The sequence below is a fragment of the Eleutherodactylus coqui genome, chromosome 3, assembly GCF_035609145.1.
Source record: "Eleutherodactylus coqui strain aEleCoq1 chromosome 3, aEleCoq1.hap1, whole genome shotgun sequence".
Classification (NCBI taxonomy): domain Eukaryota; kingdom Metazoa; phylum Chordata; class Amphibia; order Anura; family Eleutherodactylidae; genus Eleutherodactylus; species Eleutherodactylus coqui.
Window position 1 is genome coordinate 253907442 of NC_089839.1, and position 27897 is coordinate 253935338.

The 27897-nt window shown below is 40.7% G+C and overlaps 1 protein-coding gene across 1 annotated transcript in view; it reads left to right on the forward strand.

The window, feature by feature from the left end:
• The window catches only part of LOC136620006 (calcium-activated chloride channel regulator 1-like), a 65995-nt gene that overhangs the window by 17571 nt on the left and 20527 nt on the right, over nucleotides 1-27897 (forward strand). Inside the window, exons 4-7 of the mRNA XM_066594739.1 lie at nucleotides 3188-3296; nucleotides 19265-19445; nucleotides 19540-19764; nucleotides 21446-21670. Of these exons, the coding sequence (XP_066450836.1) occupies nucleotides 3188-3296; nucleotides 19265-19445; nucleotides 19540-19764; nucleotides 21446-21670 (740 nt within the window). The remainder of the gene's footprint in view (nucleotides 1-3187; nucleotides 3297-19264; nucleotides 19446-19539; nucleotides 19765-21445; nucleotides 21671-27897) is intronic.

Genomic DNA, 27897 nt, shown 5'->3' on the forward strand with positions numbered 1-27897 from the left:
AAATTGCACATGCCTGCATATTTGAGCATGCAAAAAAGAACGCAGATGGGCCCACTGAAATGGTGCACAAATATGCAGTGAATACATAGATTTCCTGCGCATTCACCACGTATTGGCACGGCCCATTCACTTCAATGGCCTACTGGGGTGCGTAGTAACATAATAGCTCATGCTGTGTAAAAATATACATTCATGTGAATGAACGCATTGAAATCAATGTCTTCTATTCACTGCATATAATGTACGCAAATACGCTTGTGTGAACGAGCCCTTACTATACTGTCTTACAATCGGTCCTTTGAAGGTCACCGTAATCCTGATGTGGCCCTTGCTGAAAATGAAGTTGACACCCCTGCCGTAGTGCATTACAGGACACGCTAATCGTGCATGACATCCTTTATAATGTGGATGCCCACCAGAGAGTCCCTGCAGAGAGTCTCCTGGTGCGGTGCAGGTGCAGAGGATCTTGAAATGCACAGTGTATTGGAGGGGCATGTTAAAGACTGAAGAAGATGGAAAGGACCTCAGTCCTGCAGGAGATGATTTGCCCATTGCACAGGTTTGCTAATCATTTGCATTCCGCATAAGGCGCAGCAAGAAGGATATTTCTGCATTGGAGCATCTGATGAAAAAATATATATTTGTCATCATTCACCTCTGGCACATCCTATAACACATATAGTTTACACTTGTAAAATCAAATGACAGCCTTACTTAACAGGGAGCCTGTCACCACCTATGAGCACCATAAACTAAGCTATGGTGCTCATAGGCCAACTCCCAGGATGCAGTTGTTATACTCCCCCAGCTCCTCGTCACCATTTTTTGCACGTGCTTAAATCGGTGCCAGCGGACGTCTTTCTCCGGGCTGTGCGCATTTTTTATAGAGGACAGTGTGTGTGTCAAGCATGCATCCACAAACTCATCTCTGCAGGCTGTCTGCACATACACACTGAGATGAGTTTGCTGGCGCCGACTTTAGCAGGTGACAGAACAGGAACGAGGAGTTTGAGTCCAGTGAGTATAAAAAATACATCCCCGGACTCCTCGACGCCTGGTCTATGGGCAAAGCAATTTATAGTGCTCATTGGTGGAGACAGGTTCCCTTTAAAGGGTTAAGTGACTTGCACAAATCAGTAAAGGAATTGGAGAAATGTTGCTAAAAAGTATTTAACTTAAAGGGGTTGTCTCGCGAAAGCAAGTGGGGTTAAGCACTTCTGTATGGCCATATTAATGCACTTTGTAATATACATCGTGCATTAAATATGAGCCATACAGAAGTTATTCACTTACCTTCCCTGCGCTGGCGTCCCCGTCTCCATGGCTCTGTCTAACTTCAGCGTCTAATCGCCCGGTTAGACGCGCTTGCACAGAAGGGTCTTCTGCCTTCGGCTCGGTTCGGCAGCAGCGGTGTTCTGGCTCCACCCCCTTCTACGCGTCATCGTGTAGCTCCGCCTGCGTTACATGTGCCGATTCCAGCCAATCAGGAGGCTGGAATCAGCACACGTCATGGGGCGGAGCTACGCGATGACGCGTAGAAGGGGGCAGAGCCAGAACGCCGCTGCTGCCGAGCCGAAGGGAAAAGACCCATCTGCGCAAGCGCGTCTAATCGGGCCATTAGACGCTGAAGTTAGACGGAGCCATGGAGACGGGGACGCCAGCGCAGGGAAAGTAAGTGAATAACTTCTGTATGGCTCATATTTAATGCACGATGTATATTACAAAGTGCAATAATATGGCCATACAGAAGTGCTTAACCCCACTTGCTTTCGCGAGACCACCCCTTTAAGTATGTATGTTTGAGGGCGGATTTAGATGAGCGTGGTTTTATCCCCTTATACTGTCATTAATCACAGCTGTATAACGAAACCACTGATCTTAATGGGATTTCCGGGGTTTCGTTTTCACCACCTCGTTTCTCAGTTGTGACTTTTGCGTCCGAGAAAAGATAGAACCTGCCCTATGTTTCCTGCACGTAGGTAAACTGCCCTGAGTTTGAACTGATGGCGAAAGGAAAAAACTGTAAGAGCAAAACATATACAGGAAGAGAGCTTCTTTACATGGGTATATGCGAAACTACACTTGCTGGTATGGAGTGTAGTTGCGCATGAACGAGGTAAATAAAAATCTTTTTTTTTTACCTTTCAGACTTCGGGTTTAAAAAAAAGCGGGAAAACAAGTCTTGCCCTCTCTTTTTCACACGCATTAACTACGTGCGAGAAAGATGGGCAAGTCCTATCTTTTCTCGCCCATACTATTTATAGGCAAGCATAGCACTAGTGAAAATGAAACAATTGAAATAAATGGTTTCATTTTGTCCCATAATGCTGCCATGATTATAATGGCCATATAACTGGACAAAATCACACCTATTTGTTTAAACCCAGATACTGTATATGTTTTTGTGGTTTGCCCCCGAATATAAAAATGTAGTCAGCTGTGCTCTCTGATACAGTTATTGAAAAGTCATACTGGAGTTAACCAGCTATAGAAATGTAGTACACAGAAGGGTCTGTAGGGAGTGGCAGACAAACCTTCTAGTATTAGAGAGAGAAGGGTTAACACCTGTGGGTGTGGCAGGAAGTGAGATAAAATGATCAGTTCCCACCACACTCAAGGGGAATACTGGCTGCTAGCCAGAAAGGCTGTAGGAGCAGCCATCAGGACTTTGAGCCTGAGGTCTGGTGTGGTCCAGTTTTCGGGAACCATCATGCCAGTCGGATAGAAGAAGACACCCTCTAGACACCTGGGGTGGGGATAGTGACCCTGCGGGTGCTGAACTCTGCATAATGGACATTAATATGCTGTATATGCCATGCTGTGTGGTGTGCAATAAAACTGGTAGGTGCCAGGTTTAAAGAAACGTAAGTCTCCAAAGCCATTTCTGCAGGTGGTGCCCATTTCTGGACTAATGGGTCAGCAACCAATAGGCGAGTGATCCGAACTTTCTTACACAGCCAAGCATAGGCTAAAAATACACTCTTTTTGCCTTTGTCAGGTAAATGGACATCAAGAATATGTTTGACATATACCACATTGTGAAAGATGTAGGCTAGTGTTAAAATTATGCACTTCGAAAGGCTTAAAAAAATCTTTAAAAATTAGCTACTATAAATATATTTGTACTGATTTATCTTTTTTCTAAAATAAAAAATAAAAGATTTTGAAATTATTTGTTTACTTTCAGGTCGAGTGTTTGTTCATGAGTGGGCTCATCTCAGATGGGGTGTTTTTGATGAGTACAACTTGGATAAACCTTTCTATATTTCAGAGAATGGCAAAGTTGAGGCTACAAGGTGAGACATTTGAATTAGTATATTGTATGAAATTTCAAAGCCGGTCACTTATAACATATTAAACTATTAAACACATATTTCATGGTTTAATAACATAGAATTGTGCACACAGTGAACATAGAGATGTTTGCTCATCTATAACCCTCCTCAGTCCTCAAAAAAAGTTGTTTCTTCTGTTCAATCCAAGAATCCAATAATCTCACTACTTGCACTCATGCCACTTGTATACAACCAGCTGGCGTTATAATTTTCCTCCTCATTCTGTCCAGCACTGCCCTGTTAAGACTTTGTGAGAAATCAGATGGGGACTGAATGGCATTTAGTTGAAGGCTAAGAGCTTATTCATATGGGCGTAATACATGTCCGTGTCCTGTCTATGTGTCCAAGACACAGCATGCAGACCCATATTAGTCAATAACCCCTTAGTGAAGAAGCCTGTTTACGCCTTAATGACCAAGCTAAATTTTGGAAATCTGACTTCAACATAGAATAACTCTGTAAAGGTTTTGGATATCCAAATGATTCCGATAGTTTTTTTTTGCCACATATTGTACTGCATTTAGATGGTGAATAAAAATGATGGCATTTGTGCATATTTATTAAAAATGCCAAAATTGAGAAAATTCACATTATCTCAAATATGTGCAAACATACTGTACAAATTTTTGATAAGAAATATGTATATTTCTATCTATTAACTTTATTTTGGAAGCACATTGGAAAAAATTTACATTTTTTTAACCATTTAGAAGACGTAAAAATTTAATATTAATAAGATTTTGAGCAACATTTTGTTTTCCTACACCAAGCCAAGAGTGCAAAGGCTGATAGGTGTCAGAATGATAGATACCCCCACAATTGTCCCTATTTTAAAAAGTACACATCTTAATGTATTCAGTGAGGCATGCTATGAGTATTTTGACCTGACAGTTTTTTTTCAGGAGTTAATGCAATTTAGAGGAGAAAAAAAAGTCATATTTTTGCAAATATGCCGTTTTAAGACAGTTTTTTTTTCTATAGTGCACATGAAAATGAGGACTTGCACCTCAAAATTGATACCCCTGTTTGTCCTGCATTCAGAAACATACCCATTGGAGTACTTTTTAGTAGCCAGGAGCAAGGAGATTTTAAATTTCCCGGACCCTCCCCAGCTTCTGCACTTGCGTCCACCATTTTGTCGACGGGCGCATGCACCGGAGCTGGGGAAGGGTCCGCAGATAAATCCGGGGGCCTTTGGTACGTAGTCTCCGTGAGGGGAGATGAAACTTTTTTTTTACTTTACATAATCACCATTATCCATTGGATAACAGCGATCATGTGACCGAAACCATATACAGCAGTTGCTAGTGATGGATCCCTGCACTTGGCTACTCATACTAGCGGAGAGCAGGGAGTTTTTAGAGCCTCCCATCATACATCCCTACATGTGATGTATGATGTCTGGCGCTCGTACATACGCCAGCGTCAGGTCCTGACCAGAACAACGTGGGACATCAAGAAGGACGAGGGTGAGTATTCTCAGCTCCCCTAACGGATCCATTCTGTGAGGGAAGCTAAAGCTTTAACTTATTTTACTTTTTTAAACTTTTTTTTAATCTTGCATGAGGTCACTATTATCGCTGCCTGGGAACCACAAACCGCAGCCCTTCGGTATCTTTTCAATGGTCTCTTTGGTAGTAGAGAGTACAGAAATCTCAAATTTCCCCGGGGTCCTTCCTGCTACTGTGCTTGTGCCTGCCGTTTTGGCCGGCGAGTGCAGGTGCAGTACAAGGAGACAAGATGCCAGGATGGAAGAAGATGGCGGCAGACCTCATGTAAGCCGTTTCAGCACCCCAAAGTGATCTGATCGCTGAGGGGAGCTGAAACAGGCACCCTTTGCGCACCAGGATTTACTTTCATTCTGTCGCCAATATATATTAGGCGATCAGACGATTGGGGACTGCAAATCGCAACTCTCAGTGTGTGCTCCAGACTCCCACCTACCCCCGGTAGGTGATAGCCTGGAGCTGTGACACCCCTTGGGCCCATGGCTCTGTTCCACAGGGAGGCCAGTTTTTGATAGCTGTGTGGAATAAGGCCCAGCTCAGGAGGCCACCAAAAGGCGTATTGTTAGTCACTAAGAGGTTAAGCAATTCATTTGTGTGATTTTTTTTCACATGGACTTATAGTCTGTGCAAAAAATTGCAGTGTGTGCTATTCTAGTCCATTTTCACGGGAAAGAAATGTTCTTTCAAAGTAGGAGATTCTTGAAAATCATAGAGCACACAGATGGGGTCTGTGTGTTGAGCAAGGTTTTTTTTTTACACCCGATTTCTGTCTTGCTTCCTATAGAGAAACATATGGGAAAACACCAGGAAAAAAGTGATACCCAAAGCACGCTGCAGTTTTGAATAAACACTGTGGACTCAAAGAGCGCAATGCAATTAAAGAATAACGCATTTATTGCAATATTTGTATGGTATTTTAAAATTTACTATTAATCTACACCAAACATCTGGACAGGGCATTTTTTTGCCAAAAGAAATGCTGAAAAAAGTCAACAACATTTGTTGTTTTTGAAAAAGAAACTGTGATATCAGTCTTCAACCTCTCTCAATGATAATAAAATCTAGTCTCACATCTGCTGCTCAGCTATTCAACCTCTTCTTCTTGTTTCTCCATCACCTCCCCTTTGTCATTCTCTGGATCCTGACTGCGAAAAGAGAACAAATGAGAATTTGTACAGTAACTTACAATATTACACTAACAATGCTTAAAGTGGATTTCTAGGCACAAATACTATTGATAACCTGTCCTTTGGTTGGGTCACTAATACTTGATCGGCCAGGGTCTGCTACTCTGGAACCTGGATGATCAACTGAGCAGGCGCATGCTGTCAAAGCCACTATACACAGTGACCCTGTGGAGTGGCTGGTGCTGGGAATCAGAGGCGGAGCTCCCATTGATTTTAATTACAACTCCTACAGTTACAAGTGCAGGCCACTATACAGAGCTTGGAGCCGCAGATTTCGCTCCGCCCCTGTGTATAGTGGTGCTTACAGAACCCAGGTTCCCAAAACGATGGACCCTGGCTCATAAATAGTATTTGTGCGATGGAAAACCCCTTTAAATACCTATTTACTCTCTCAGATTGGGACAAACATAGCACTTTTTCAATTGAAATCATTTCATCTCTAAAGTATGTAGGTATTTTGTTTCATCTTGATATTTGCATATTTCCCAGAGGAGCATGGAAGGCCTTATAAATCTCTACAAACATTCTAGGTGCTCTCTCTAAGGAGAAACGACACCCTTCCCAATCCAAATTTGATTAGGAGAAGGAAAGAAGAAAAATCACTGATGTAATGGCGTCACCTTTTTGGACAGACGTAGATAAGCTTCAAGTTTTGAAGGAAAATATATTTTCTTTTAATGAAAGCAAGCAAATAAACACACAGTGTTCTGAGGCAGGCACGTCTTTTCTTTGAAACCGTTTTGAGACAAACACGCCTCTTGCTCAGTCTCGCTGGAGACATACTAACATAATATATATCATAACAACGATGATGATGGTAAAAAAATAAAAACAATAGTTTAAAATCGAGTCCGAAAGGGTAGAGTGAGGGATTGAAACAGAAGAAAATAGAAAAAAATTGAAATAAAAAAAAAATTCATATGAAGACGCATGAAGTTATTTCTATCAGACCAAAGTTGCAACAAATCCATTGTAGTAACAAAGAAATATATAATACAATATTGTTAGAAAAAATTGTCACCGCGCTACAAGGTACTTTGTATTGTATATATGAAGAACACTTTGTCTTTAGCGGACCGCGTCACCTACAAACCCCTTTCATGACGATGACGCGTCACGTAGCCCCCACGTGACCGCGCCATCCAATAAGCTTCATCGAGCTTAATGACACGGCACGCCAATTCAGCGTGTTAGTGGCATACACTAGCCCCTCCCCCATTATGACGCGGTACACGGTCCCCACGTGACCAGAACGCGCTACTAAGCACGCCCCCAGTGTCCAATCACTCCCCCTACACGATACTTTGATTTTTAAACATTCTGTTGCTCGTTTTTTCCTGCAAATCTGAAAGTTGTCTCTGGGCACCCAATCCACACACACTTGTTTACAATTACCCAAATTTAACTTTTATTCCATCCTCCAGTTATTTTAACGCTGGCCCTTCCCCCCACCACCATGTCATACATTATCATAGTAAACCCCACCCACAAAATGGCGCTACCCACGGATGCATCGAGCATTTTCATTTTCGTTTTCATTATAAATGTGAGTACATGTTTTATGTTTTTTATGTATCATATGGCTTGAGAAATGTGTCATCAGGACACCGAAACGCGTTGCCTGTCTAATACGTTATCCACAATCGATGGATTGTTTAATAAAACCTTGGATTTTATCCAGAACACCGGTGTGTACCATCGTCTGTGATTGGAGTCTACACTTCAAGGAGGGGGTTTCTGTATCTACACACCCCCCTCCTCCCTTGTAAGTGTCTGTCCTACACTATCACTTACCTTTACGCATACCGCTAAAGACAAAGTGTTCTTCATATATACAATACAAAGTACCTTGTAGTGCGGTGACAATTTTTTCTAACAATATTGTATTATATATTTCTTTGTGAGGGTTACCCTGCATCAGGGAACCCTTTTTAATGTCCTGCAGCTCTCCGGTTAATACGCGGATCGGGTACTTGCGGAACCCCAGTGGAGTGGAGTTTTTTGAGAACCTTGTGGCGCATTCCTATCCTACTCATTGTAGTAACAAAAATTCTTGTAACACTAAACAAAATGTATGCATAAGAACACATAAAATCATTCTCATCAATTCAGTCTAAAATAATTAAATCAAAGAAATATAATTAATATATATAAAAACATTAAAAAATTCAAAGAGCAAAAATGTATAAATAGAAAATCAAAGGTCAAAACCTCATCAGCTAACAAACTGACTTGATACTTCCCCTTAAAATTAATTATGGACCAATCAATATACATTTAAATCATATGTGTGCTTTTCCGGAAGCTTGATAGTGAAACCCAAAACAAACACATTTTTCTTTCTTTTTTTCCTTCCCTTTTGTTCCTTTTCTTTCGGTTTCCCTTCTCTTTAATAAATATATAGCAAATCATTTTTAAAATTTAACCCACTGGTAAACAGGTTCCTAACTTCAATATCTAGAATGCCTTTTTACAGATCCGATTTTCCATCTGCACTTTTAAAATTTTTAATTTTAATCGCATACCTAAATGCTCGACAACCCACACAGTTGCAACAACCAACACTGAGAATTATTAACTTGTGATAATGTGCACATATGATTTATATGTATAATGATTGGTCCGTAATTGATTTTACGGGGAAGTACCAAGTCAATTTATTAGCTGTGATCAAGAAAGAAGTGCCTTTCGAAACGCAGTACCTACCATTTCTAATTTTATAGATTTTTTGGAATAAAATACGTTTTTTTTTAAGGACCCGGCTTTTCTCCATTGTTGTTGCTATTCGTGCATTTGGACTCACGGTCAGCCCGAGCATCTGAAAACATTTACGTTAAACTGGGGAGGTAAATACTATCTACTAACCAGATGAAGATACTGCTGTGTCATGTATTTTGGAATTCATAATTTGAGACTTACTGACTGGAGAGGAAGTAGAAACATGATAACCGGTTTTAGCATAAATTTAACATTTAATTTAAATGCACATTTTCCAACTTAAAGAAGTGAATGTGATCTAGAAACACAAATCTGTCTAAATAAATTAGTGCCGGTTTTTGGATCCACACCTGCTCAATCAATGGAGTACACAAAATGCAAAGAACTTTTTGTTGCACTGGAAAAAGCAAAGAAACGGGAGTGAAAAGTGTGGTGGGATCAAAGTACTTTACAGAATTATATTTAATGTAAAATGATTCAGCGGGGCCTACGCCTAAAGAAAGTTCCCACTACCATCTTTTCACAAGCCATCATGGATAAATGGAATATTGCTTTGTCTGAATGTGCACTTACCTTAGTGAGTGTCATCATTGAGTCTGAGAATGAAAAATTAAAAGAAGTCATAATTACCATTGATAAAGTGCAATACCAATTGAAAAAATATGCAAATCACAAAGATTATGATTCCCTGCATTCTAGAATATATTCACAGAGACAGGAGCAGTCTAGTATTGTAGGAGATCCTTCACAGAGTAGATGCTAAAACATAATACTTTATTAATTACCTTGTTAAAATATAGGGCTAGACGGACGTAAAAGTATGGATCAATGGTTGTAGGGCAATAAAACAACTGAATGGAGGTACAACTGCGGGCAGAGTATCAATTGACCAGATGTCTCAAGTACACGGTCATGACCCAAGGCAACGTGGCGCGGTCAACTGTACTATTTGTGGATGAGGTGTATCATTACCCCAGGAAGGAACCGTTAATTTTATCATAGATAAAAGATTGAAGTCACTACAAAATCAAGTCATACATGTAAGGAAGTTTGTAGCTGCCGAGGGAATCAGGATTGACCGTGCATGAGTTTATGCATACCGTAAAGTAGAATTACACAGGATTAAGTAATCCAGAGATTGCTAATGGGGAGCAGCAAAAGAGGAATGTAGCCTTTCCTTAATAGTGGCTGTGGCAAAAAATGAATTCACAGCCCCTCATATAAAGAGTGACTAACTACCCTCATAGATTTTGGAGAGTCTGTTCAGAAATTAGAGCATGCAGGATCACCCAATCAGTATACAAATTGGAAAGAGAGGGTGGAGAGAACAACTCACCCGTCTGGTTAATATGTCATCCTGGCTGCCAGCATGGGTGCTCAAATGTATTATTGACCTGATAATAAAGGCCTTGCTCGTCATAGGGTCTGATCACTGCGCCACACTCCAGATCGTCTTTTTCACGAGATCAACATGGTGGACGCCAACCCTCCATGCTCATAGGAGACTCCTGGAGGTGTGTCACAATGACGCGGCTGGAAGCAGCATGGTAGTCATAGCGACGGCCTGCAGATCTGGGCAAGGCAAAGTATGACTATAGTGACCAGGTGGCATGACACAAGTAACCTACGTTTCGGCGAGGAGTGGCCCTGATGTTGTCGAGCAGAACATCAGCATTTCCGACCCCACTGGGTGGATACTGCCCTGTATTGCTACTCTCTGCAACTTCTTGCACATGGTTATAGTCTCGAATTCACTTTTTAATTCATTCAACTTTTTCTGAAAAGCTTGACTGCTGCCTCTTTTAGAAACTTGCATTTTAAGTTTATTGAGCTCAGATTCCATTGTTTTTTTCGCAGTCAGTGCTTCTTCAAGATGTTGGCTCAGGATCCCAACTGCAATCTCATATGCTTTGTGTTTGACTTTCCTCACCTTTTGAACACTTGTAATGTCTGTACCCAGACTCTTCGTTCTCCACTTCTATTCTTTTACCTCTAAATCTAACTTTTTCATGGTAGCTTTCAGTTCATGGATGAGTTGGTTTTTGGAGCTAGCATCCCTGCAATAGGCTTCTACTATTACATTCTGCTGGAAATAACTGTTACTTCACTTTCTGGGTTTGCTTTTTGAAGTTATTATTCTCTTGCTGCGGTGTTTCCAATTGTCCAGATTTGACAGCACTATCTTGACGTAGTTTCTCCAAGATTTCTGTTGCAGCTTCTGATGCCTCTTTTCCACTCTCTGCTTCTCAAGTGACTTTCTCAGCTTCAGAAGCCTCAGCTTCCACTTCTCTTTGGTCTCTTATACTTTAGAGGATTGCTCAGCCTTATCTGTTGCTCAGCCCTCACCTTCTAAATGCCTTTACTATTGTTTACAGAGGCGATTTCTTCCTTCAAGACTTTTCCAGTTTTCATAAACTGTTCATCTGTAGTGTCCAGGTCACCTTCTTAGCATACTTTTGCATACTTTACTGCTTGTATAACATTTTTAAGATTCTCCAACAGAGTGTTGATTGCTGCTACCGGTTGTTGCAACATACTCTTGAGCTTTTCCCGTACCAGAGTTCTCTTTTCAGCCTCTGTCTTGGTGCTAATCTGCTCTTGTATTTCATTTTTAAGATTCTTCAACAAGATCTTCCTTTCTTTTACTTGCCATCTGTACTGGGTCTAAGACCTCTCTAGTCTCCAAACTTTCCTTTTAGCAATACAACTATTCAATTCCCAGTGTTTCATCCTTAGACATAGCTTTTCGGCAAACTTTTGAAACATGGCCTTTTCTTCTGACACTACTTTCAGGGTGTGTGTCAAGGTTATTGCTTCAGTCTCTTTCTCACGTGCCCTTTCTTCAGCATGCTCACATTCAATGGCTTATTTTGTAGATCTGATTTTCTCATCAGTAAGCCCCTGTTTGCACATCCTTTGTTTCTTCTCCAGTCTGGACACAATCTGGTGACCATGCTCTACAGTAACATTTTCTAATTCCTACTGATGACTTGTTTTAAACTTCTCAAGTTAATCATAAGCAGCTGCTTTTTTGTTATTCTGCTGATTTGTAGCTTCTAATTCTCTTTGAATTTCTCTCTTTTGCTCTTCAGCAGAATCCATGCATGCAGTATTCTTCTCCATTTTTCTTCCATATCTGACACCTGAGCCTGAAGTGTTGAAATCTGTTTTGACAGTTTCTCTTAGTTTCTGCAACTTCCGCTAACTGCTTGAAGAACACATTTGTTTCATCTTCCATTCTCTTTAGGTGTACACTAAGGCCAAGCCTCTGATATGTCTCTTCTTGCATCAGCTTTTAAGAGTCTTCAATCTGAGCTTCCATTTACACCTGCAGTCTGTTCACCTTCTTAGACAGCTCTGCCTGTGCTATGTTATCTTCATTGATTTTTACTTGTAGCTCTTCAAGCCATGTTTCTCTTACATTCAGATTACACTTGTCTTCTAATAGCACCGTCACCTCATGGGTCAATTCAATACAGTCCCTTTCCAAGGCCTGTTTGGCTTCTTCCAAGGTTTCTTTCATTTTTTAAGTTTGCTCTAACTATTTGGACAGTTCCTTCATGATTAGAGCATGATTCCTTTTAAGCTCCTGGATCTGCGTTTCATATACTTCAATTCCTCATCCCGGCTCATCTAGAGCTGGGTCACCACTTACTCATGAAGTGCTTCTTGTGCTTCCTTGAAGTCCAGTATATATTCCAGGATTTTTATTGCTTCTCTGCCTGGCTGCAAGCAGCTTTCCCCATTTCCAGATTTTCCTGGAGCTCACTTATCTGAGACTCCAATTCACCATTTTTCTTTGCTAACTGCCTTTTCAACTCTGTAACTTGATTACATGCATCCGTAGAATCTCTTCGTGACTTTCAACACATCATCTCTAACTCTTGGGCTCTCATATGCATCTTCCTACAGTCTAGTTCACACTGTGCAGCTTGCGCTTCCAGATATAATCAGTGACCAATTTCATCTTTAGCTACATTCCTGAGATCTTGTATTTTTATGGGCTTTTGAAACATAGCCCTCATATTTTTCATTCTCACTTGTCAATTATTTTAAGCATTTCCACACTGAATGGTTTGCTCCTCCAGCAACAACCTGTGATCAGCTTCAGCTTTAGCTAATCTTCTAAGGCACACGTGTTATGGCTGCATCTCCCGTCCATGCGCCCGTTCAGATGGCCTGTCCGGCAAGTATACACTGAGCCTGGGATACCGTCGGGCAGAGAGAGACAGTTTAGCTCTGTCAGCAGTCGCCCCATTGCTGACTGCTCACCTTGTGACTGCTGACCTCTTCCCTACTGTGTCTGTGTGTGCCGTCCTGTTTGTCATGCAGATACCGAGGAGAGAGGACAGTGGTTACAGGCTCAGCAGCATATGGGTGAGTGGAATGCCTGTAGGAACTCTGACTGACCAGGGACCAATTACTACTGAGGCTGAGGTGGGGGTCACTATTACTACTGGGTCACTTTGGTGGTCACTGTTACTACTGGGGCCACAATTACTACTGGTACTACTGTGGCAGTCACTGTTACTACTGGAGCCACTATGAGGGTCACTGTTACTATAACTACACTGTCTTACAATTACAATTGGACCTTTGAAAACACCCATAAGGCAAATGTGGCCCTCGGTTAAAATGAGTTTGGCGCTCCTGTTCTAAGGTGTGCATTCTGCTTTAAGACAGTTAAACTTTCTGTTTTCACCTGAGCAGCTTCTTGGAGAGCATCCTTTCTTTTTCTGTCTCCTCCTCTATCAGTAAACCTTGCTTTACCATAGCATTCAGGACAGCCCACATCATGGCAAGTTCCTCCTGAACTCTAAGTGTTTACTGTCTGTCTCCCTTTGGACCTCAGGGTCTGCACTGACCACACCTTCTGTTTTACTAGAAGCAGTCTTCTTTCTCTTTTTCTTTTTTCCTTGCATTTTTAGTACTACCTGTTGTTCCAGCTGACATTTGGTTGCTACTAGTGACTATTTCAGTTTCACAGGAAACTCCAGCGGTAACTCCTCTCTCGAGAATTCCTACACTTATAGTACTAAATGCATTATTTTCACTATTTCTTCTCTCTACTACTAGAAGCATATTTGGTCTCACTTGCCCATCAGTGGTGGCTGAACTCCCTGTACAATTCTACACATTCCAGGATTATCATTTATGGAAAACATTTTATGACATTTATTTAATTGCACACTTAATTAAATGTCCATTTACATTATGCAGCTTTCACTGTGCCATCCTGCACAGAACCCCAGCAGAGCTCCCTCAACAAATGCCATATTGGCTGCACAGTACAACATAGACAAACAAACAAAATAAAAAAAAAACAGTCCACCAACTTGTTTTCCCAATTGTCCTTTGTCTGGACCTATAATGCCCCACAGTAACTGCACTTTTGGTCTCCTGGCCCTTCAAACACAACTGGCAAATCTTCTTTGCCCCATGGCAACCCCACTTTCAGCCTCCTGGCCCTTTAAATGCATCCATCACTCTGCAGTTTTTTGCGCTATTCCTTGCCTGCACATCCTCCATCATATGTGGTAAGTTGAGGTTACTCACCTACTGGACTGCCAACTTTCATAAGAATGGTTGTTACATTTGTACATTAAGCTCCAGAGACTTGTATTACTTTAAATCTGGCACCTGCCAGCATTTATTCCAGATACACAGCAAACACAGGTACAGCATACAAAGTTCATTATCCATAATGTGAGTCTAGGGGCGTCTTCCCTGTCAGACTCGGGGCCTTTACTCCATTCACACTGGACCTCACCAAGGTATGAGTCTAGGGGTGTCCTCCTTGTCAGACTTGAGGCCTTCACTGGTCTACACTGGACCTCAGGCTTGCAGCTCTTTCAACTCTACTGAGCTGTTAACTTCCCCTGAGTGTGGTAGGAACTGATTCTTTTATGTTACTTCCTGCCACACCCACAGGTGTTTCTCTCATTCAGACACCAGAATGACTATCTATAGCCCCCTACAGGCCATTCCGTGCACTGCGCTACTACAGTGGTTGACATGTGATGTTGAAAGATTATGTTTGCATATTCCACATCAATTCGCTATAGTTGCTGTTATATATCATCTTCAAAAACACAGTATATACAGTGAGAAGCTACAAGAATGTATCGTAATGAGTGAAGAGTATTTGTTAAAACAAAAGTTTTATTGCTTTTGATGATAATTTTTACCTACAGATAACGAGGGACCCCATGAGGTCAAGATTCTCTCAGAAACCAGCTAATTTGATGATGGCTTGGTGGGAGGAACAATATATTTACTTTAATTCTAACCCACATAAAATTCTAATAGTTTTAGTATGCACGCTTCATAGATGATATTATTATAAGAGATCGCAGTGAAGCATTGGTACTGGATTTTGTATATTATCTCAATGATAATTAATATAACTTAACTCTTTAGTGACAGAGCTTTTTTGCTTTTTTCCATTTTCTTTTTTTCCTCCTCCCTTTTAAGAAATCGAAACTCCTTTATTTATTCATCGACGTCGCTGTATGAGGGCTTGTTTTTTGTGAGACGAGTTTTATTTTTAAATGGTACTATTTATTGTACCATATAATGTACTGAAAAACTTTTAAAAAAATTCTAAATGAACAGAAATGGAAAAAAAAACACATTCTGCCATCTTTCGGTGCGTCCTGTCATTTCCGTAGGTACCATTTTTTTTATACAAACGACTTTTTGATCGCTTTTTATTACATTTTTTCTTGGAGATCGGGTGACCAAAAACAACGCATTTCTGGCATTCTTTATATATTTTTTTTTGGACAACGTTTACCATGTTCAGTAAATAATGCATTACTTTGATAGATCGGACTTTTATGGACGCAGTGATACCAAATACATATTTTTGCCTCATTATTTAGATTTTTATTACAAATATGGCAAAAGTTTTTTTTTACTTTTATTACTTTTTTTAAATAATTAGTAAACCTTTATTTTTACTTTTTAACTTTCTTTTAGTCCTCAGGGGGGACCACAACCAGCGATGCTTTGATCGCTCTTGCAGTATGATGTCATGCCATAGCAAGAGTGCGGTGATATGTGTGATACAAAGTGTGGCAATATGGTTGATACAGAGTGTGGCGATACGTGTGATACAGAGTGTGGCGATAGGTGTGATACAAAGTGTGGCAATAAGTGGGATACAGAGTGTAGCAATAAGTGTAATACAGAGTGTGGCGATACGTGTGATACAAAGAATGGAGATACGTGTGATACAGAGAGTGGCGATACGTGTGATACAGAGTGGGGTGATACGTGTGATGCAGAGTGTGGTGATATGTGTGATACAGAAAGTGTTGATAGGTGTGATACAGAGTGTGGACATATGTGTGATACAGAGTGTGGTGATATGTGTGATACAGAGTGTGGCGATAGGTGTGATGCAGAGCGTGGTGATATGTGTGATACAAAGTGTGGCGATAGGTGTGATACAGAGTGAGAGTGTGGTGATTGATGTGATACAAACTGTGGCAATATGTTTAATACAGAGTGTGGTGCAAACTGTGGCGATATGTGTGATACAGAGTGTGGTGATATGCGTGATACTGAATGTGGCGATATGTGTGATACAGAAATTGGTGATACGTGTGATACAGAGAGTAGTGATACGTGTGATATTGATTGACGTGATACTTGTAATACAGAGTGTGGCGATATGTGTGATACAGAGTGTGGCAATAAGTGGGATACATAGTGTGGCAATATGTGTGATACAGAGTGTGGCAATAAGTGGGATACATAGTGTGGGAATAAGTGTGATACAGAGTGTGGTGATACGATTGATACAGAGAGTGGAAATACATGTGATACAGAGAGTTGCGATCCGTGTGATACAGAATGTGGCGATATGTGTGATACAGAGAGTGGTGAAACATGTGATACCGATTGTGGTGATACATGTGATACAGAGTGTGGTGATATGTGTGATACAAAGTGTGGCAATAGGTGTGATACAAAGTGTGGTAATATGTGATACAGTGTGTGACGATACGTGTGATACAGAGAGTGGTGATAGGTGTGATACAGAGAGTGGTGATAGGTGTGATACAGAGTGTGGTGATAGGTGTGATACAGAGTGTGGTGATATGTGTGATATAGAGTGTGGCGATATGTGTGATACAGAGTGTGGTGATAGGTGTGATACAGAGTGTGGTGATAGGTGTGATACAGAGTGTGGTGATAGGTGTGATACAGAGTGTGGTGATAGGTGTGATACAGAGTGTGGCAATAGGTGTGATACAGAGTGTGAGAGTGTGGCGATTGGTGTGATACAAACTGTGGCAATATGTGTAATACAGAGTGTGGTGATAGGTGTGGTGCAAACTGTGGCGATATGTGTGATACAGAGTGTGGCGATATGTGTGATACAGAATGTGGTGATATGTGTGATACAGAGAGTGGTGATACGTGTGATACAGAATGTGGCGATATGTGTGATACAGAGAGTGGTGACACGTGTGATACAGAGAGTGGTGACACGTGTGATACAGAGAGTGGTTATATGTGTGATACAGAGAGTGGTGATACGTGTGATACCGATTGTGGTGATACATGTGATACCGATTGTGGTGATACATGTGATACAGAGTGTGGTGATATGTGTGATACAGAGTGTGGCAATAGGTGTGATACAGAGAGTGGCGATATGTGTGATACAAAATGTGGCAATATATGTGATACAGAGTGTGGCGATATATGTGATACAGTGTGTGCTGATATGTGTGATACAGAGTGTGGCAATAGGTGTGATACAAAGTGTGGTGATATGTGTGATACAGAATGTGGCGATATGTGTGATACACAGAGTGGTGATACGTGTGATACAGAGAGTGGTGATACGTGTGATACCGATTGACGTGATACTTGTAATACAGAGTGTGGCGATATGTGTGATACAGAGTGTGGCAATAAGTGGAATACAGAGTGGGCAATAAGTGTGATACCGAGTGTGGCGATACGTGTGATACAGAGAGTGGAAATACATGTGATACAGAGAGTTGCAATCCGTGTGATACAGAATGTGACGATATGTGTGATACAGAGAGGTGTGATACAGAGAGTGGTGATACGTGTGATACAGAGAGTGGTGATACATGTGATACCGATTGTGGTGATACATGTGATACAGAGTGTGGTGATATGTGTGATACAAAGTGTGGCAATAGGTGTGATACAAAGTGTGGCAATATGTGTGATACAGAGTGTGGTGATAGGTGTGATACAAAGTTTGGTGATAGGTGTGATACAGAGTGTGGTGATATGTGTGATACAGAGTGTGGCGATATGTGTGATACAGAATGTGGCGATATGTGTGATACAGAGAGTGGTGACACATGTGATACAGAGAGTGGTTACACGTGTGATACAGAGAGTGGTTATATGTGTGATGCAGAGAGTGGTGATACGTGTGATACCGATTGTGGTGATAGATGTGATACAGAGTGTGGTGGTATGTGTGATACAGAGTGTGGCAATAGGTGTGATACAGAGAGTGGCGATATGTGTGATACAAAGTGTGGCAATATATGTGATACAGAGTGTGGCGATATATGTGATACAGTGTGTGCTGATATGTGTGATACAGAGTGTGGCAATAGGTGTGATACAAAGTGTGGCGATAAGTGTGATACAGAGTGTGACGATATGTGTGATACAGAGAGTGGGGATACGTGTGATACAAAGTGTGGCGATATATGTGATACAAAGTGTGGTGATATATGTGATACAGAATGTGGCGATAGGTGTGATACAGAGTGTGGCAATACAAGTGATACTGAGAGTGGTGATACGTGTGATACAGATTGTGGCGATATGTGTAATACAGAGCTTGGCAATATGTGTGATACAGAGTGTGGCGATGTGTGATACAGAGTGTGATACACACTCTGTATCACACCTATCGACATTCTCTGTATCACATGATTCGTGTGATACAGAGAATGGCGATAGGTGTGATACAGAGTGTGTGAGTATGGCGATAGGTGTGATACTGAGTGTGGCGACACGTGTGATACAGAGAGTGGTGATACGTGTGATACAGATTGTGGCGATATGTGTGATACAGATTGCGGCGATATGTGTGATACAGAGTGTGGCGATATGTGTTATTTAGTGTGTGGCAATATGTATGATACAGAATGTAACGATAGGTGTGATACAGAGTGTGGCGAGACATGTAATACAGAGCGTGGCAATAGGTGTGATACAGAGTGTGGCAATACGTGTGATATAGATTCTGCCGATCTTGCGTTTAATGTAACTGGTATTTGTATTTTCGGTATTGGTTAATATAATTCCTTTTCCCTCCAGCTATTTATCTTTCACTTTGTTTCATTACATTCGCCTTATTATATGCACTTCAGCTTTTAGTTGTTATTGTACATACAGCACTATTTCTATGTTGTTGCTGAATAATTGCTTTAACAGCGTAATGCTTATGGGGCCTAATAATTAGTATGAATACTAAGTCTCACATTGTAACTGTGATTTCCAGGTGTTCTGCTGACATTGAAGGTGCGTACAGAATACGGAGATGTCAAGGAACGTTGTCGTGTAAGATTGATAATTGTAAAATTGATCCTAACACTGGGCTCTATGAAGAAGGCTGTCTTTTTGTGCCTAAGCAGTTTCAGACGGTCACGGCATCCTTAATGTACATGCAGTCTATTCCTCCTGTAAGTATAAGTAAACTCTGACATTCAGTGAGACAGTTGTGTATTGGCATATGTTCTCTTTTGAAAGAAATTAACACTGTGATTACTGTTTTAGGTCATTAATTTCTGCAATGACAGCAACCATAACATTGAAGCTTCAAACCTGCAAAATGAAAAATGCAATTTCCGTAGCACTTGGGATGTGATTGCGAGCTCCGCTGATATAAAGTCCACACAGCCCTCTCCTGGCCTCACTATACCGGATCCCACTGTCACAGTTTTACAGTTTTCGGACAGAGTGATAACATTAGTGATGGATGTGTCTGGAAGCATGGCTACTGTAAGTATTCCCTATAACAGCTAATGTCTCGGTGATTAAACATTGTTCTTAATTCAGACTAAGAGCAAAGTCAAGTGTAAGTGAACAGATGTTCCAATTTTCATAAAGACAATAAAGTAGGGTTCTGGGTCCATGAAACCCCACCAACCTATAGGACAACTGGGCTGCATTGCTCAGAGTGCCTGGCCCATTTTACTCCTGTTGTCTTGGGACAGATTTACTAATGTGATCGTACCTAGATCTTGTCAAACCATTTGCCAAAAGTTTGCACATTTCTGGCATTGAATGTTGCATCAAGTCTTAAACGTGCCAATAAAACAAATGCACCAAAATGAATAATCCACTGTATCTTGCTTGATAAAAGGACGTGGCTCAGTGGAAAAGGGGTATGGCTCAAATGTGACAATGTACTCCAAAATCCAATAGTTGGTATAAAGTTAGTCAAAGACTGTCTAAACATGTGCCAAATTTATCATTCAGTATGAACCACTGTGATAAATTACTTAACAGGGTTGGTAAATCTGCCCTATTTTGTCTGCCTACTACGGTTTATGACCTGAGGTCATCTCTCCAGATCTAGCACTTGTGGATTATATCTTTTCTCAGCAATATTTCAGAAGATTTTGGTGCACGTAGGCTATATTGACCTGTACTTACAGTAAGTGTGCATTCACACATTGTGGAAATGCTGCAGTTTTGTTGCAGACTTTCTGCAGTGAATCCACCGAAAAACTGCAGGTTAAAATTATAGCGCGGTTACAGCAGAAAATCCCCAGCGTTCTTTTTCCTCTACATGTAAACAGGATTTGTTTTAATCCCATTCACTTTTATAGTAAGCAATCACACATTGTGGAAACGCTGCGGAAACATTTACTATGAAAGTGAATGGTATTAGAGCAAAACCTGTTCATGTGTGGAGGGAAAAAAAATGCTGAGGATTTTCGGCTGTAACCTATGGTTTTGCTGTGTTTCCACTTGTGAATGCCCCCTAAAGTACTTTTCTTTCCTATTTCCTGCAAATAACAATAGACTATTAAAAATGCATACTACTTTCTACTATATCACATTCACAGATAAGAATCCTAAAATTATAAATTCTTTATTAATAGATTATTAAAAAGTCAAAGGACGGTGGACTATTAAGACAGGACAACCACATATAATAACTGTATCCAAGTGTGTGGTACTAGGGGTATCTCAAAGAGATGTATCTATGGATTCCCTTATTGCGTGCTCAAAGTTCCGTAATGGATACTTAGGTACTAGTCATTTTTTCACAGGGTTCCCAAAAAAATGAAGGTCCCTGTAGAAAGTGTGTCAGCCTTTATATATAAGCTTGCACAATGTCAGAATAGAGTAAAACAACGATAACCTGATGTATATGAACCTTAAATACTTGGTTAATGGACTCACCCCAATGGGATGGGTTCAACCCAATTCAGTCTACAATTCGTATGTTCAATACGGTTTAATTGGTTCAATGCATTTTTTAGTTGGACCTAACAACTCTTCAGGAACTGGGTAGTCATATACAAAAAATGGAAGGAAGAACCCAATCTGGTCATTAAGCCTTTACTTTCTACTATATCAAGTTCTGTCCTTCATCATGTCTAACCAATTAAATATGTGTTATTCACATAAAACTTGAAAACATTTGTGTATTTGTTTCTTTGTTTTTCAGAGTAATCGTATTGGGCGTTTATACCAGGCCGCAGACGTTTTTCTCATGCAAATCATTGAAATTGATTCTCACGTTGGAATGGTAACATTTTCAAGCAGTGCCTCTACAATATCATCATTAGTCCAAATAAAAAGCGATGTACAACGTCAGAATCTAAGAAAACTTCTTCCAACAGTAGCAAGTGGAGGAACAAATATATGTTCTGGACTTCAGGCTGGTATTCAGGTAATGTACAATAGGATATCTTCTCTCTGTATTTAAAGGGGTTGTGTCAAGATGGCATACTCATATGACCCAATAGGGTGCCCTGCTTGGGACCCTCGTTTCATGTTTCTGAACAAAGAAGAGCTCAGTAAGGGCACCTCCCATCCTGGCAGACCTTCGACCATTTTGTTATTACAGGACAACCATTTAGGTGTAAATCAGCTGTTGCTGGGTGTTGCGAGTGCAGGACTATCCCAAGCCTCACATACTCAAATGATTTGTGACCCTTTAAGTATTGTGACAAACTGGGGATGAGTCACATGTGGATCGCTATCTTTTCCTCATAAGATGCATGGCGTCACACTCAGGAAAACACTCTACAATGTAAAATTTTCTTAAAAATCTGACTTCACCAGTATGTATTACTTCTATGCAGCACAGCAGTATTCACACTGTATACCATATTTCACAATGCATGACTGTCAAACAAACCTGGCCATCTGGCCTCTAACTAAACGTCATACAGCACCCATGCTACCAGAACTAATGCCACAGAAAATCACCACAGGTTTGGTTGTGTACCTTCACAGAGTGACTCCCACAAGTTTTTGTCAACAGACTTTTTCCTTACAAGACTGGGAGCAAGTTATTTTTTTCCTTAAAGGTGTTGTCCAAAATGCCTCAAACCCCAACTCTGATCCACAACTGCAGCACAAATCTGCTGCTCACAGTAAACCTTTCAGCATGCAGTCTACCCAAAATATATTAGGTCAACTCAGATGTTTGTGAAACGAGTGGTAGGGTTTAGTATTCTAGCACCAGATCTATATATATATATATATATATATATATATATATATATATATATATATATATATATATATATATATATATATATATATATATATATATATATATATATATATATGCCACTTCTGTGGCCTATAGAACTTTTCTAGACTTTAATAACTGTGCAGCTGGTCACATGACTGTTATTCACTAAGGATCCTTTACTCTGCATAGTCATGTCATGGCAATGGTAAGGTTTAGGCCTTTCTGCTAGAGTCTAGCGTGATATGACTGTGCCACGGATTGTAACATGACTATAATATCAAGAGGCTAGCAACTAGCCACTGCACATCATAGTTATGTCACAGTCTGCGGGCCGCCAGAAATCCTCTCAGACCACATGTAGCCCGTGGCCCGAATATGTTGTGCAGGTCTGACCTAGAAGGAGTAGTTGTTTTGCTGCAAAACTCAGCATGCAGTTACATCTCAGGCAGATATACAAATGTTTAGAGTTATGACGTGATTACATAAACAGTCTTGCCACCGAAGGCCCTAGAAGTAGTTGTACTATTGACTTATAAAAAGCCTCTCAGAGGCTACTTGTGTGTATTGGACCTCTTTTTGCACTTGTCTAAAACTTGTTGACTACTAAACACGCCTCTACAATGCAATCAAAGAGATTTTGCCCATTTAACAGAGTTTAAGAGGGGCATATCATTGGAATGTGAGAAGCTGAATGGTCATATCAATGAATTGCCTGCCACCTGTGCCATTCTGACTAGACTGTTAGGAGGTGTTGGGACCAGTGGATTAGTGAAGACATGCATACAAGGCGACTGATTTCAGGATGCCCTCGACAGACTACCAGAAGTAAGGATTGTCTGATTGTCCAACAAGCCTGCAAGCTCCAACTGTTTTGTTGTCTGCCATCCCAAGACAGGTGGCAGCATCATTGTAGGCCTGTATGTCTGTCAGTAGCACTTCCAGGTGCTTGGATAAATGACATTTGGTCTCATGGTGCCCATTACATATACTGCATTTGACACCAACCGGTGCCTCCATTTACAGTGGTGTCATGAATGACAAAACTGAACTGCTACAGAGTGGAGTCGGATTGTCTTCAAAGATGAAACTAGCTTTTGTTTGGGCACTGAAGATGGCCATGTTCATGTCTGGACACCCATGGGTGAGTGCCTCAATCCTGCCTTTGCTATGGGACAGCACACTGCCTCCACTGCTGATGTGATGTTCTGGGGGACCATCACATATGACAGTCACTCACCCTTTGTAGTGGTAGGAGGGACAATGACATCCTACAGCCACTTGTGTCACTTCTCATGACAGGACTTTTAAAAGCCATTTTCTAGCAGGTGATGCTCAGCTGCACACAGCAAGGGTGTCATAGGAATGCCTCCACAACATTGCCACACTTCCATGGCCTGCCCGGTCACCAGATTTATATATATGAACATGCATATCTGGGATGTCAACTTCGACAGCCTACGAGTTTGCACAATTTAGAGGTTCAGTTACAGCAAATTTGGACTGATATGCGGAAGGATACCATATGGAACCTGTATGCCTCCATGCCCTCCCGCATCACATCTTGCATCCAAGCTAGAGGTGGACCAACAGGGTACTAGAGCCTCCCTTCAAGTGTTCAGTTTTCCACAATAAATTATCCTTTTGCTCTAGTATTGTAATCACTTACTTATATCAATGTTACAATCACAAATATAAAGTTTCATTTGATTCCGAGAACTCCTCTTAGGTGCTTGATTAGTTTGACAATGTATGTATATAAATACACAGATTATATATATATATATATATATATATATATATATATATATATATATATATATATATATATATATATATATATATATACATACACACATATATACATGCGCACAGATGTCAATAGCTTATGAACCTGTTTTCAGCTAGTGTACAAAAGAGAAGGGGGTTTGGTACCATGTTAGCCAGTTGAGCAAAGTGTGATTGTTCTCAATGAGATAAACCAAGTAAGATTGTAGATATGATACCTTTTAATGGCTAACAAACATACATGATGTTATAGTGAGCTTTCGGGTTCAACCCATCATCAGGCTAACATGAAACTGGTTTGAATGAGGCACAAATATAACATACAGATGCAGAGAGGACACCCCTCTTGATCTAAATAAATGTTCACACACAGGAATTTGAGACTGTTTCACACTCAAGACTTAAAATAACAGACAAACTGAGCAAAGAGACAAATACCTAATCAGTCCACTGAGCTAAGGAATGCTACAATTTTATGATGTCTGTTATCTCTCGTTAAAGAAGGGAGATAACAGAGATCATAAGACTGTCACCTGCCAGCATTTATTCAGCATTACACCGCAATTGTGCACAGCATACAAATGTCCATAATTTAGAGTTCACAATCCACAGGACTACCGTCACTACCCTGCTCGGGTGTCTACTGGACGTCCTCCTCCATCAGATGCGGTGTAGAAGAAAAAGACAGCTTCTTTCCGTGCTCCCGCTGTAGATCTTCTTGTTCAGAATCAATTAACCTCCATCAGATGCGTGATGGTCCCAGAATTGGTCTGCAACAGACCTCACTGGTCTAAACTGGACCTTGGGCTACCAGCCCTTCAAGCTCAACTGAGCTGTACCTTCCCCTGAGTGTGGCAGGACCCAAGACTTTTACATTGCTTCCTGCCACACCCATCAGCATTAATCCTTTCACTACAGTACCAGAAGTCCTGTCTGCAGCCCTCTATGGGCCCTTTTGTGTACTGCACTGCCACATACCCCCCATATAAAGGTTGTAGGCCGCATCACAGCTTTTACCCCCTCTGGGGTCAAAATTCCAGGATCAGGGGTCTCTACGTGTGAAGCCACTTTCTTCATGCTCAATTTCTTTATGTTCTCTAACTGGCACTGGCACTGTCCCAGCTGCCACCTCATCTTTCTCAGTCTGTGACTTAACTAGCCCTTTCTCATTAACTGCTCTCTTTTTAAGTCTTTGTGTGGAATCTGCTTCTACTGACTCTGCTCTGCTACACTTTGTAACTTCTGAGGCATCTTTTCCAGTCTCTGCTTTAGTGGCTTCCTCAGCTTCAGCAACCTATTTTACTTAAGAGGATTGCCCAGCCTCCAACTTTTGCTCAGTCCCCTTATTCTTGCTTAAAGAGGTGATTTCTTCCCTCAAGTCTTTGCAGGTCTTTACAACCTGTTCACATATAATGCCCAGGTTACCTTCTAAGCATAATTTGGCTGGTTCCACTGCATGTATTTAATTTTCCTGGTGCTGCAACAAAATCTTTTTTCCTTTTCTGTCTGAACTGGGTCCTAGACCTCTCTAGTCTCTGAACCTTCTTATAACAACACACCTATTTGATTCCAAGAGTTTCTTCTTTGCGCCTAACTTCCTGGTGAACTTTTGTACCTTTTGTGCCTTTTCCTCTAACATCATTAATTTTAGGGCGCATATCAAAGTTAGCACTTCATTCTCATTTTCACGAGCCCTTTCTTCAGCTCACTCACATTTGGTGGCATATCTTGCAGATCTGATTTTCTCTTCAGCAGGCCCATGTTCACACAGCTTCTGTTTCTACTACAGTTTGGACAAACTCTGATGCTAGTGACCAAGCTCCACGGTAACATCTTCTAACTCATGTTGAAGACTTACTTTAAACTTCTCAAATGTAACATAAGCAGCTGCCTTTTATTCATACTGTTAACTTGTAGCTTCTAATTCTCTTTTAATTTCTCTCTTTTGCTCTTCAACAGAACCTAAGCATGCAGTATTCTTTTCCATTTTCTTTTCCATATCTGACACCTGAGCCTGAAGTGTTGAAATCTGCTTTGGCAGGTTTCTCTTAGTTTTTGCATCTTCCTCTAACTGCTTGAGGAACACATTTCTCTCAGCTTCCATTATGTTCAGGTGTGCACTAAGTCCAATCCTCTGGCACATCACTTCTTGCACCAGCCTCTGAGACTCTTCAATCTGAGCCTCCAAGTCCACCCGCAGTCTGTTAATCTTCCCAGACAGCTTTGCTGTACTTTGTCACCTTCAGTGATTTTTTTTGTAGCTTTTGAAGCTGCGTCTCTACTGCCTTACTCTTGCATTCAGACTCACACTTGTCTTCCCATAGTACCTTCACTTCATGGGTCAGACAGTACACTAACTTTCCAAAGTTGCTTTCACCTTTTCAGCTTGCTCTTAGCGTTTGGATAGTTCCACCGCAACTAGAGCATGATTCAGGTTAAGTTCCAGGATTTGAGCTTCATATTCCTCAGCTACCTCATCCAAGCTCATCTGTAGCTGAGACACCAGTCACTTACAGAGTTCTTCCTGCTTTTCCTTAATGTGCAGTATGTTTTTGAAGAGCTTTGTTTGCTTCTGTGCCTGGCTGCAAGCAGCTTTCTCCATTTCTATGCTTTCCCCAAGCTCAGTTATCTGCAAATCCCATTCACCATTTCTCTGGGCTAACTGCATTTTCAGCACTGCAACTTGATCGTGTAAATCTGTATTTTGAATATGTGCATCTGTAGAATCTCCTTTTAATTTGCAACACGTTATCTCTAACTCCTGGACTCTTATCTGCATTTTACTAAAGTCCTGTTCACACTGAATGGTTTCTTTGCAAGCATTTTCTTTTTCTCTCAAGTCTCTCGGTTTCCTCAAGAAAATTAGCATAAGCTTGCATGAGAGACTTTTCACTTTCTTTTACATGGGCGTCAGCTGAAATCTCTGTAGCACCCTATTCACACCCAATCTTCATCAGGGAAACATTTCTTATTTTTTTTGAACATTCAATTTTTATTGAACAGTTTTTCAAAAGTTTTCAAAATATGGAGATAATCATTGCCATATCGTTGAGGTGGTAGTCTTTGGACAAATTTATACATAACATGTAAATTGTATAGCTTGAACATAGTGAAAGAAGAAATAAAAAGAAAAGTATAAAAGAAAAACATATGGAACAGGTCGATGAACCGATAAAGTTGTATAGTTAAAAAAGTTAAAGTACGTAAGAGTTTGGCATGTAACAGAAATTAATTTGGATCCAGATTTCCCAGTTTCATAAATGTACCCCTTTTTGTTAGAAGCACAAGCATACATATATTCAAACCAACTGTTACTATTCACTACTTTAATTATATCAGAAATGGAGGGGATGGAATTGCCATTCCAAAATCATGCTATCAGAATATGTAGCAGTGAGGTACACATGTTGTATGGTAATTGGTCAGAATGTATATTTAAAAGAGCCATAGCTAGATTAGGGGGTATCTGTATGTCACATAGGGTGGACATTAGTTGAAAAATCTGGGTCCATAAACCTGAGATCTAAGGGCAAAAGCACTGGAAATGGATCAAAATTCTGTCTATTGAGCCATATCTCCTACAGAAATCAGCATAGCGAGAGGAGATTTTGTGAAGTCTCTGGGGAGTG